This window comes from Aulonocara sp. 'chitande type north' Nkhata Bay, linkage group LG15, assembly GCF_057382095.1.
Source record: "Aulonocara sp. 'chitande type north' Nkhata Bay isolate Kocher_YH1m ecotype deep benthic linkage group LG15, A_spYH_male_GT1.1, whole genome shotgun sequence".
NCBI classification, from domain to species: domain Eukaryota; kingdom Metazoa; phylum Chordata; class Actinopteri; order Cichliformes; family Cichlidae; genus Aulonocara; species Aulonocara sp. 'chitande type north' Nkhata Bay.
In genome coordinates, this window is record NC_141358.1 from 25099162 (window position 1) to 25112213 (window position 13052).

At 39.9% G+C, this 13052-nt stretch overlaps 1 protein-coding gene across 1 annotated transcript; it reads right to left on the bottom strand.

The window, feature by feature from the left end:
- Positions 1–8651: 8651 nt before the first annotated feature.
- Positions 8652–13052, bottom strand: LOC147313184 (cytochrome c oxidase subunit 7A2, mitochondrial-like). The gene is made up of 4 exons (XM_086265153.1): positions 12911–13052; positions 12534–12623; positions 9278–9362; positions 8652–8914 (listed from the first exon to the last, which is right to left on the bottom strand). Exons 1-4 carry the CDS (start codon positions 12932–12934, stop codon positions 8859–8861), a joined length of 255 nt encoding a protein of 84 aa, XP_086121279.1. The 5' UTR covers positions 12935–13052; the 3' UTR covers positions 8652–8858.

The window sequence follows — 13052 nt, forward strand, 5'->3', positions numbered from 1 at the left end:
AGATGAAACCAAAGTAGAACTTTTTGGTATAAACTCAACTCGTCGTGTTTGGAGGAAGAAGAATACTGAGTTGCATCCCAAGAACACCATACCTACTGTGAAGCATGGGGGTGGAAACATCATGCTATGGGGCTGTTTTTCTGCCAAGAGGACAGGACGACTGATCTGTGTTAAGGACAGAATGAATGGGGCCATGTATCGTGAGATTTTGAGCCAAAACCTCCTTCCATCAGTGAGAACTTTGAAGATGAAACGAGGCTGGGTCTTCCAACATGACAATGATCCACAACACACCGCCCGGGCAACAAAGGAGTGGCTCCGTAAGAAGCATTTGAAAGTCCTGGAGTGGCCTAGCCAGTCTCCAGACCTCAACCCCATAGAAAATCTGTGGCGGGAGTTGAAAGTCCGTGTTGCTCGGCGACAGCCCCAAAACATCACTGCTCTCGAGAAGATCTGCATGGAGGAATGGGCCAAAATACCAGCTACTGTGTGTGCAAACCTGGTAAAGACCTATAGTAAACGTTTGACCTCTGTTATTGCCAACAAAGGTTATGTTACAAAGTATTGAGTTGTATTTTTGTTATTGACCAAATACTTATTTTCCACCCTGATTTACGAATAAATTCTTTACAAATCCTACCATGTGGATTCAGGGATTTTTTTTTCACATTCTGTCTCTCACAGTTGAAGTGTACCTCTGGTGCAAATTACTGACCTCTGTCATCATTTTAGGAGTGGGTGAACTTGCACAATCGGTGGCTGACTAAATACTTTTTTGCCCCACTGTATTAGATTATTTTCATCATATTGAAATGAACTGACTGGGTTTATGGTTAAAGAATAGCAATAGGGATTGTCCTCACGCACTGTTTTACCCCATCTAGTAAATCTGGCCTTGAGTGGCCTACACCAGGAGATGCCGGACTAGAGCAGCGCAGATACTGATGGACCCGTCCCATCCAGGCAACAAGTGAAATCCAGTGAAAAGTGATCTAATGAAGGCTGGACACTGGCCTATAGTTAGACGGCTGGGTCAATAAACAATGCTTTTTAAACAGTGGCTTAATTCCTGCCACCTTAAAAGCCATGGAGATCGATTGATCACATTAAGATCAAAGAATTAATTTTCAGTTTAATTCAATTCGATTTTACTTATACAGGGCAAATCACAACAGTTGCCTCAAGGCACTTTATATTGTAAGGTCAAGACTCAATAATACAATAATACAGTAATACAAAAGAAACAGAAAAAACCCGAACAATCAATTAACCCTTATGAAAAAGCGCTTTGGCAACAGTGGAAAGGAAAAACTCCTTTTTAACAGGAAGAAACCTCTGTCACAATGAGGGGAGGAAAACAGGAAAACTCATGCTGTGGAAGAGAGTCAAAGATTGATAATAACTAAAACTTTAAAACCCTAACTATATGATCTAAGGCTCTTGTGTTTCTTAGGAAACACAAGCGAGCCTACAGTGTGGGAGCGAAGTGCTCTAATAGGGTGATATGGTACTACAAGGTCATTAAGATAAGATGGGGCCTGATTATTTAAGACCTTGTATGTGAGGAGCAGGATTTTGAATTCAATTCTGGATTTAACAGGAGTGAAGGGAAGCCAATAAAGGAGAAATCTGCTCTCTCTTTCTAGTCCCTGTCAGTACTCTTGCTGCAGCATTTTAGAATAGAATAGAATAGAATAGAATAGAATTCAACTTTATTGTCATTGCACATGCACAGGTACAGGGCAACGAAATGCAGTTTGCATCCATCCAGAAGTGCTTTAGTGATATAGATATATTACAATATATATTAGCAATAATATAGATATGTGAGTATATTACAGAAATGGGTCTATTATGGTATGTTATAATGTACACGGTATGAAGTATGTTGTGAATATTCTATAACTATAAGTATGTACAGGCTGTAGTGAGTACAAGCTATGTACAGGCTATGAACAGGATATAAATATGAAAAACTATACAGAATATGAAATAAATAACTTTACAGAATCTGAGATATACAGCTATACAGAAATGGGAACTATGCAAGTTGTAAACAGTTGTAGCATTAAAGATTATCGAATGTACAGAATGATTATTTACACAGAGCTATACAGTAGTTTAGATCAACTGAAGACTTTTCAGGGAGTTTTTAGGACATCCTGATAATAATGAATTACAGTAGTCCAGCCTGGAAGTAATAAATGAATGAACTAGTTTTTCAGCGTCACTCTGAGACAGGATATTTCTCATTTTAGAGATATTATACAAATGGAAGAAAGCAGTCTTACATATTTGTTTAATATCTTAATTGGAGGACATATCCTGGTCAAAAATGACTCCAAGGTTCCTCGCAGTGTTACTGGAGGCCAAGGTAATGCCATCCAGAGTAAGAATCTGGTTAGATACCATATTTATAAGATTTTCAGGGCCGAGTACAATAACCTCAGTTTTATCTGAACTTAGAAGCAGAAAAGTAGAGGTCATCCAGGTCTTTATGTCTTTAAGACATTCATGCAATTTAACTAATTGGTGTCATGGTCCGCGGCCCGGCGTCCGGGGTGCTGTTGGGATGCCCACGCCCACGGGCGTGGCTGCTAACCCCACACCTGCATCACATCCCAGGCGATCACCAGGTGGACTATTTAATCCTGCCCTACCTGCTGCTCCACGCCAGTCCGTAGTCGCCTCTCAGCGGTAACGTACACCTGCGGGAAAAAAAACCCTTATGACAAATTGTCTATTGGAACTGACTCTGTTTTACCCTGTGTACTCAGATCACAACTCGGCGTTTTTGCGAGCCACCTGCCTGTCCACCTGTCCGCCTGAGATTCGGAAGCACTATCAGCCTCGCCGTCTCGACCCTTTTGGAGCTTCGGTTCATGACAATTGGTGTGTGTTATCTAGCTTCGTGGACAGATAGAGCTGGGTGTCATCTGCATAGCAGTGAAAATGTTTGCTATGCCTTCTGATGATACTAAGGTCCTAGCACTGAACCCTGTGGAACTCCATCATTAACCTCAGTGTGTGAAGAGGACTCTCCATTGTCATGAACAAATTGGAGTCTATTACATATATAATTTAAACCACTGCAGCGCAGTACCTGTAATACCTACAGCATGCTCTAATTGCTCAGGATATTATAGTTGACAGCATCGAACGCTGCACTGAAGTCTAGTAGGACAAGCACAGAGATGAGTCCACTGTCAGAGGCCATAAGAAGATCATTTGTAACCTTCACTAAAGCTGTTTCTGTGCTGTGATGGGCTCTGAAACCTGACTGAAACTCTTCAAATGAGACATACATTAGTATTTCCACCATGTTACTTGTTGAACTTCTACAAGTAACTGCGGTTTATGGGAAAGCTTCAGCCCTTGTTACCCACCAAACTATTCCCATTTACTTGTCCCTGTCTGGTAATCATGAATTCTTTGGGTTTGAATATCCTTGTGCTGCTCTGACTCTTGGACATTCATGGCTCTAGGTTTACATCAAGGTCTGGCAGAGGTGTTTAGAAAAGAATAAAATCTTTCACCTCACTGACTGTATGACTGCTACTGATTGTTTTTATGTGGTGTACCCCTTCCCTTCAACCGTTTGTGCAACCATCCTTACTGGAACAAGAGGCTATGAAGAAATCTAGCTTGGATTTTCTGGTTATAGGTAAAGTAAGTAAGTAAAATGTATTTATTAAGCGCTTTTCACAGACAGTCACAAAGCGCTGTACACAAATATTAAAATAAACAATACAACCAACAGACTCTGAGTCTATGAGCGGAGATGAAGAGCAGCAGTGTATTTTATAAGAAGCTTGGATAAATAATCTGGAGCCTAGTCATTATTTAGTGCTCTGTATGTTAAAACAAGAATTTTAAAGCGAATTCTAAACTCTATTGGGAGCCAATGTAAAGAATATAAGATGGGAGTAATGTGAACACGCTTGGTAGAACGAGTTAGTAGCCTGGCTGCTGCCTTTTGTATCGCCTGGAGGCGAGAGAGAGATGATTTATCCAAGCTAGTAAACAGGGAATTACAGTAATCTAAGCGTGATGACACAAATGCATGAATCAGTTTTTCCAGTTCAACTGAAGAGACCATATGTCGCAGTTTAGAGATGTTTCTTAAATGATAGAAACAGGAACGAGACAAAGATTTTACATGAGAGTCAAGGCCCAGAGAAGAGTCAAATATTACTCCAAGATTTCGAATATTTGACTTGACAGATGGACAGAAAGAGGTAAGAACCTGACTAATGTAGCTCAGGAGGAGCTATGATCATGGTCTCGGTCTTGTTGGTATTTAGAACGAGGTAGTTGCTTGAATATAAAAATATAAAAAGAAAATAATAATGGACCTAAAACTGAATCCTGTGGGACCCCACAGGTCAGGGCAGCAATGTCAGAGGTGAACCTGTCAGTCCTAACCAGTGTTGGGTAAGTTACTTTAAAATAGTAACTTAGTTACATTACTAGTTACTTCTCTCAAAAGTAACTCAGTTACTTCAAGTTACTCGTTACTTTCAAAGTAACTAGTTACTAGGGAAAGTAACTATGATTTTACTCAGAATTCTCTTGTTAATATGTTTCTTCCATAACTTTGCCAGTCTTCTAGCTTGCTTACTTGCCACAAGTGCACTGTGCCACCTACCAATAGAAAGGAAAAGATAATGTGCATATTTCCACGAGAGAAATCCCACGCCTGGACCGTCATTGACTGCTGCCATGATTCTAGCCTACGTCACAGCGTCATGTGCACCTTTTACATCCAACACAAAAACTGCAGTCGTGGTGCTTTCGATTGTACTCAGAACTCGGAAATTCTGCCTTCTGAATAGGAAGATGTAGGTAACACCAGACTGCAGATGAGCTGCATACAGAGCTGGACTGGGACAAAAAAATCGTCCTGGGCATTTTGACTAGAGACCAGCCCACCATTATAGGAAAAATCATAAAGCCTTTGAATGAAAATAAACACTGTTGTGTCAGTGATGTACACGGTTTTGATGGTATATATGCATCAATCTATCAATCGTTTGTTGTAAGATTCAGATAATTATTTTTTAAAAGCGAGACATTTTAAATGAGAATAAGAAAGAAAAGTATTTCTTTGTGCCCCCCTTTCCCTGTTAATGCCCTACATGCCCCCCTGGCAACACTTTGCTAGATCCGCACCTGCACAGTTACCAGCTGTCAGCTACTTAGAAAAGGATCCTGGGGTTATTTGTCTCTCAGAAACAGTTCATAACTTCCCTTCAACTCATTCATGTCACCTAAAAGGTAAACCTGTTTTTCCATCACCTGTTCAGCTCTGATGATTCAGTAAGGACATCTCCTGGTTTCATCTTCATGTTTCCCTCTCACCAGATAACCAAACCATATCATGACCAGCAGCTTTTTTGCAGCTGTGGCTCCAGCAAACATCAGCTGATACTAGAAATTAATATTAAATAAATTCTAACAACAGCTGATCAAGCTTAAACGTGCTGCTGTTGTTTAGCGCGACATCCGCTGGTTTCCTCTTTCGGCGCAAAGTGAGCGATAAACAAACAAGAGAGAAAAGACGATCAGCTGATCATTGATCAGTTTTCATGATTGAAGTAGAAACAGGAGAGGGAGGGGGGAGAATGAAAGAAGAAGAGGCAGCTGTGCAGCGTAAACACAGAATAACTCCAGCTTTGTGCCTTTTTCATTGTAGCTGAATTACGGGACAAACTGTTCCTTTTCACCTCAATATGAAATATTTTCTCTGAATACCAGACGGACGGTTGGCAACTCTAATAACTTATGAACAAAATAAAGTTCAACATCATGAACTTCATAGCACCACCCAGCTGTATAGAAACTCCGTCATGCTAGCTAGCACGCAGTACGGAAAAAGTCAGAATAACGAAAATAAACTCCACCTAAACTTGGTTCATATCTGACCCAGAGAGACTGCAGGTCATAACTTCTTACCTGAAGTTCAGTTCACACTTGGACCGGCGGCCGCCTCGGGTCTCTTTTCCTTCTGCCTCCCTTTTCCTTCATCCACCTGCTGGCCTCCACCACTTGCTAATGTTACTGAATCTGTGGAAACTCCGCGATAGCCACCACACGAAGTAACGAGTAACGACCCTATCTAAATCCCAGTAACGAGTAACGCGTTCCTGGTTTTGGCATAATAACTAGTTACCGTGCTCGTTACCACAATAATAACGTAGTTACTGTAACGCGTTACTTAATAACGCGTTAGTCCCAACACTGGTCCTAACAGAAAAGGTCCTGTCTGATAAATAGGAAGAAAACCAGTCTAGGGCAGAGCCAGATACACCAGCCAAAACCTTGAGCCTGTTAAGTAGGATTTTGTGGTCGATGGTGTCCTGCCACAAGAGGGAGGTATATTCAAACAGTAGCTTCTGGATAACACTGTTTGTGGCAGTCAAAAGAGACTAATTTTAATGTTCAAGCAAAATGATCACAGAATAATTCCCTGCATCAGATGCCATTAACAGATCATTATAGACTTTTAAGAGAGCGGTCTCTGTAGAGTGCTGCTTTTGAAGCCCAGACTGAAAAGGGTCAAGAATGTGTAATTTACATAATAGAGACCTGAACCGATTTTCAACCATTTTTATGGTATAATGGTGTTATACATCCATCTTCCTTTCCTCTTGCTGCTTTTTTCCTTGTGGCAAAAATGAATAATACACTATGGCATTTTATAGATTACTGTGGAAATATATCTAGCACAAGTAGTCAGTTCCAAATTTTGAAACTACAACATTTTTCCAAACTGGATCTCCATAAGGTCTATCACCCACTCCACATAAGCCAAGTGGATGATTTTCTTAACAATTTCATCTTTTTCACCAATTACATTCTTAATATTCCTGTAAGTTGGAGGGAATCAGTCAACAGGTGAGGTTAGTCTTGCAAAGGCTCTTGGAGAACAGGCTGTATACGAGTCATTTGTGAGTATGTTGACCAAACATGTATTTAGTCATGAAAAAGTACCTATTTCCCATTTCTATGGTGTGTCAGAGCTGTTTACACTTAGACTTTTTTCCTATGAAAAAGATTCGTGTTGTGATTCCCATCAGACTCAGATGACACGCTGAACCTGGCAGAAGTTCCCGTACTTGCAGGAACCACACACAGGGACAGACTTCCTCGCTAACCTGCAGCTCTCACACAGCAGGCTTTGATTCAGTTTTTTCGACAGGTCCAGAGCTACTTTAAGGCATCTTTAACACACTGCAGAAACATTGTTTTCACTCTCTGTGAAATTTACTATGTTGCTCTTTAACAGAGCCGGCCACTAAAATGTGGCCCTCATAGATAGTACAGGAGCACACATTCATTACATTACATACATTACACATTCCTGACTGACACCCCCATCACCTCTGTGGACTCATTCCGCTTCCTGGGTACCACCATCACCCAGGACCTGAAGTGGGAGCCCACCATCACCTCCGTCATCAAGAAAGCCCAGCAGAGGATGTACTTCCTGAGGCAGCTGAAGAAATTCAACCTGCCAACACGGACGATGATGCAGTTCTACACTGCAATCATCGAGTCCATCCTCACCTCCTCCATCACCGTGTGGTACGCTGGAGCCACTATCAGGGACAAACAGAGACTGCAGCGTGTTGTGCGCTCTGCTGAGAAGGTGATTGGCTGCAGACTCCCATCTCTGCAGGACCTGTACACCTCCAGGACATTGCGGCGTGCAGCTCGGATCTCAGCTGACCCTTCTCACCCTGGACACAGTCTGTTTGACCTGCTCCCCTCAGGCAGGAGGCTCCGGTCCATTCGCACCAGAACCTCTCGCCATAAGAACAGTTTCTTCCCCTCTGCTGTTGGACACATGAACAATAACCATATGACTGTACCCGCCACTAACACATGACCCTACGCTGTGTTCACTGCATCATTCCATGTTTGGCACTGATCACCACCTGCACTCATGTATATATCTTTCAACGTAGCACTCTTAATTCTTATTCTCATGTATATATCTCATGTATATCTCATGCACATATCTTTCCACGTAGCACTTTTAATTCTTATCCCTACTTTTATTTTTTTTCCATGTCTATTTAAGTGCTATTTATGACACTGTTTGCACTGAAGCACCGCAGCAATTTCCTAATGTTGTAAACCTGCTCAACATTTGGCAATAAACCCCATTCTGATTCTGATTCTGATTCCCTCTGCCAACAAAAATTGCTTGTTTTTTGGCAGGATTTATGGAGAAGTGGTAGCGGTGACCAAGAATGGTTTTAGAATATTTAGGATTTTTTTTTTCCTTCATATGAAAAACACAAAAATGGATTACTTGTCATACACATAAATTTACTGTCCAATGTACCCTCTAGTGCACGCTTTACAAAATAGCAAACAAAGGCTAGAGGCTGAAGGCTTTATATAATGTTTATTAACTGTGAGAAGCCAAAATTGTGACAGAGTGAGATTTCATTACTTGTGCAAGTTTAAAACTCTATAAAACTGAGACTGACGATGGGAAATCCTCACACTGGAGGAAAAAGGTTTACGCTTGCAGAGCCTCATGTTGCTTTACTAATAGTTTAAAGTTTAATTCCATTACTTCAGTAGCTTTTCACAGTTTACCACCATCAGAAAACTAAAAAGGAAGAGGCACGAGAAGGTTCTTGGTCATGAGAGGCATTTCTTTATTGATCCTCAGGGCACCAGAGACTACAAGAAATAAATAGTGATCCAATGAACACCACAATAGAATCGCACCACGACATGAAACGCGGTCCGGCACAGACGGAGTATTTTCATCTTCTTACACAATATAGAACAGCTGGCCGGTTTTTGGAAAGTGGAAGTAAACAGCTGAAGCAGAGAAGTTATTTCTTCTGAGGGAAGGCTGCCTTCACCAGCTCAAACAGCACATATCCAACACCTGGAAGGAAGAGCAAAAAGACGAAGATTAAAATGGATTTCAAAGTGCTTCACTAAGGATAAGGTCCCATTATTTTCCAATGGATCTGTATCCTCATATGTACTACTTCATGTTCTGTGGTCTGTGGAAAGAACACCATTTGTTAATAGCAGTAAGAGTTACCATTACTTAATCCCAGCAAGATTCTTTCTATTTGTTTATCTGAAAGGTATCAAATATCAACTACCATGGTACTAAACTTGTGTACCACCTGAGGCTAAATTATCAGGCTGGATTTTTCAATTTAAATAAAAACTACAGCAGCTCATGAGGTTCATAAAGTAGCTCAGAGTTTAAAGCAGTTACAAAGACAGGTGTACTTACCCAGGACGGTGAGTGCCATCGTTGTCCTGTAGAGCAGGGCGTCGGCACTGCCTCCCTTTAAATGAACCGGCATACCGTTATCCTCCTGCAACAGAAGATGGAGGGGAACAATCAGGTTTGTAAGCCCTGCTTTAACCAGAACTCATCCAGACACCGACAAAGATTAAACACAGTGAAGAGCAGCAGCAGTTTGCAAGAAAGCCTGCTGATGAGTGAGCATCAAAAACAAAAGAACAACTTTTCAACATCTCTATATATAAATAAATAAAATTTTTCACAATAAGGGTGTTTTATTCTATAAAAGTGATATCTGCTTCTATTCCAACATGGCACAAAGACTTTTGTTTTACACATTTTGGGGATTTGACTGATCTTTTCCCCCCCACTTCTAAATCACCATACCAAAGTGACGTAACATGACCATAATGTTCATGTCCATCAGGAATCTGGGTAAGTTAGAAATCTGCATTTCATGTAAAAATTTTTTAGAAAAAGCAAACAATCTTTGTTATAAAATAACCAAAAATAACAGAAGAATACTTTTTTCCAAGAAAATATGAATTTATCAAGAAAAAGGTGGAATAAAGCCCTCGCTTTTTTTAACCTTGTGTCAATAAATAAATCCACAAAGCAAAAATAATCTTTTTTAAAAAAGTTATGAAGCCAACAAAATTACCTGACGCTTAAAAAAAATAAATAAATAAAAAAAATCTGTTACTCAGATCAAAGCTAACATTTAAAAATAGATCCACTTTCTTTACAGTAAATCTTTAAGATGTGTTAAAAAAATATTAAATATATCTACTATCCGAAAAGTGCTGCAATAAAAATATATTCTTAAGACACAGGAGGACGTTTTAGGATATTCATTTTTATCACTGGTCTGAGTTACAGATTGAAAACGGACCTTTTGAAAGTTCAGGTCTAATTTTGTCCTCTTGTATTAAAGTATGCAATTATGTTTGCAGCTGTTTAATCATACAACACATAAGTAGCAGACTGGAGCAGCCAACAGCAGTGCAGGAGAACAAACCAGCTGGAAACTAGTTTAGTCTGCAGCACACACTGGAAGCTGTTCAAATCATCTACATGTTCTTCATTTTCACACCGATGATCTGCTTCAGCACCAGCTCGTCCTTTTCCTGAAAGCTAAAAAACTACTAAAGCCCAGCTAGTGCTGCTGTTAGCGGCTGATTTACTGCAGGTTAAACATGCAGAATTAGTACTCCACTCAGTTCGGAGACTTATCTGTGGAGCTAAACTGACTGAGGTGTCCTCATTAGAAGAACCGCTGCTAAAGAAAGAAAAAAAAAAAAAAGCACCATTGACCACAAAACTGCAAGAGGAACACATAAATAATAATCCATCTTTGTGTAGACAGACCGGACACCAAAATCTAACTCTTTCAAAATTAAACACAAAGAAAACCAAGAAACTCGGATGGACGCTCGTCTCCACACTGCTCAGAGACTACAAATACGGTTTTAATGTCTGATCTTTGCAATTTAAAAAAAATTATCGTCTACGTTTTTTGCAATTACACAAATCTTAAATGAACATTTTATTCACTGAGGATTTCTGAAGCTCAAACTGAAGTATTTACTGAGTTTAAGGATGCCATCCAAAAGTGAAAGCAAAACCAACCAACTAAAAACAGTTCTGACATAAACATTTCCAGCAACTGCATTTTTCCCTGTTCTTCTCATCTACTTCTTCAGGGTTTCCTCCACTGTCTCATTTTATAGCTAAAGAATAAATAAGCTGATAGGAAAACTTTTAGTTTATAGTAAAACTGCTTGTTCTTTCTTTAAAACATTGCTGCAGGCTGACTGGACATGCAGAATTTACTCTACGATAATGTTTAAAGTTAAACTTACTCCTTATTTATGGCATTTATATCTATGATATTTATATAAAACAAATCTAATAAAAATTAGCAAACCACAAGTAATTAAAGGCATTGCCTTCATATTAAATACTTTTTAATTTAAGCCAAAATAAGACGTTTTAAGAACATCTTAAGGATTTGTAAGCACTGAGAGGTGTCACAGGTTTTTAAAGTGGTATGTTTAGCTAATTTTTTTTTAAGAAAAAAAAAAGCTATAGAATCTCATCTTAAGAGGTCTCAACTTGATTCAATTGCAGCTCCAGATTTTGGCCAGCAGAGGTCACCATTCAAGCTTGCATTTAACACTGGATCAAGTCATTGCTATTTTTTTAAGAGCCCATTTAAACTTAAATTCAGACCATGACTGAAAACTTAGATATTAAAGGTTTTTGTTTTATTTATTTCTTATTCACTGTACTTCTGGCTCTAAAGCAAATCTGATATTGGTTAAAAAGAAACAGTTATACTGTTCAAATCATGTTTTCATGGTCTGAATGCAAAGTTAAAACAAAAATAAAAGATCCAGATAATTGACTGCAGCTCTGAGGGGACCTTAGCTTCCCCAAGCTTTAAAAATGATTGATCCCAGATCACGTTAGGAGCGCCTGAAGGTTGACGTTCAGATAACTGAGTACACACCAAAACAAGAGACCATGAGAACATATTTCCTTTAAAATAAACACCTACTGAAGGGAGATAACAGAACTTTGGGTTTTTGTTGTTTTAAGTCAATGACACAAGTTAGGTGGGTGATTGTTGAGGGGCTTTGGTGTCCTCTGACTCCTTCCTTTGGTTGCTAAATTTAAAATGAACAGAGCAGATCTGTTGTCAGCAAGGTGAAGAAAATATGCTTAACTGTGATAAATATCTACAAATATGAACAGATGTGACACCATAGTGACCTTAGATAGCCACCAAAAAAAATTACATTAAAAACTTAAAGGACCTCCAACTTATATTATTCAGTGTGGATCCCTTGAACTAATCACACAGAATGAACACATTAACAATTCCATCATCATTAATTCAGCTTTCTACATAGAGACAGAGACAGACAGACACACACACACACACACACACACACACACACACACACACAGGAATTATTATTTTGACATATTAGAATGTTTTCAATGCTCCTGTATCCTTTAAAATTTCCCAGCGCACTCCCAATACAAAGATATGAGGTTTGGATCACAGGACAGAGCCTCAGTTCAAATAATAATTAATATTATAGGTATACAGGAAGTAGGAAACGGTCGTATTCTGAATTTAAGGCCGACAACAGAAACACAAAGGAGGCCTTCGATGATGACAGGGTTTTATGGAACAGTTGGAAGTGCAGCGGTCTGTCTGTGTGACCTTTACCTGGAACACCTTCTGTTTCTGGGGGACTTTGTTCTCAACCTGCCGCCGGACGGAGCTGGAGATGCTCCGCCGCGCCACCTGCTGAAGCGCCTGGAAAACAGCAGCGCAAGGACACGGAGAAACACTCATTTAATGAAAATATAAGAACCCAGTCTTGAATACACAGAAAACAAACACCGAGAGGCCGGACACCACCGCTAAATACAACTCCTCTGCAAAGCTAATGCTAACTCTTCCCGGTGTTGACCCCTGCTAACCGTTCTAAGCTAAATATAGCCGACTGTTTTTACCCCGGTGGCTCATCCATCGCATTTATCCAGCTCACTAGTTTAAAAAACAACACCCAAGAGAAACTTGTAAATAGAAAATAAACTTACATAAAATTGTCTGTACATGCTCATCGTCCGTCTACAGTCCGCTGTCTGTCACAAGGGCACAGGAAACCTTTACTTCCGTTTCCACTGAAATCTTCTTCGCTATCATTAACTGTGCTCATACTGCGCGCTGCTGCCCCCTACA

Excerpts from the sequence above, each read along its gene's own strand:
- LOC147313184 (XM_086265153.1), bottom strand. The coding sequence starts at position 12,934 with ATGAGCATGTACAGACAATTTTAT. Across the intron at positions 9,363-12,533 it reads AGAAACAGAAGGTGTTCCAG|GAGGATAACGGTATGCCGGT; the intron begins GTAAAGGTCACA and ends CTTCTGTTGCAG. Across the intron at positions 8,915-9,277 it reads GATGGCACTCACCGTCCTGG|GTGTTGGATATGTGCTGTTT; the intron begins GTAAGTACACCT and ends TCTTCCTTCCAG.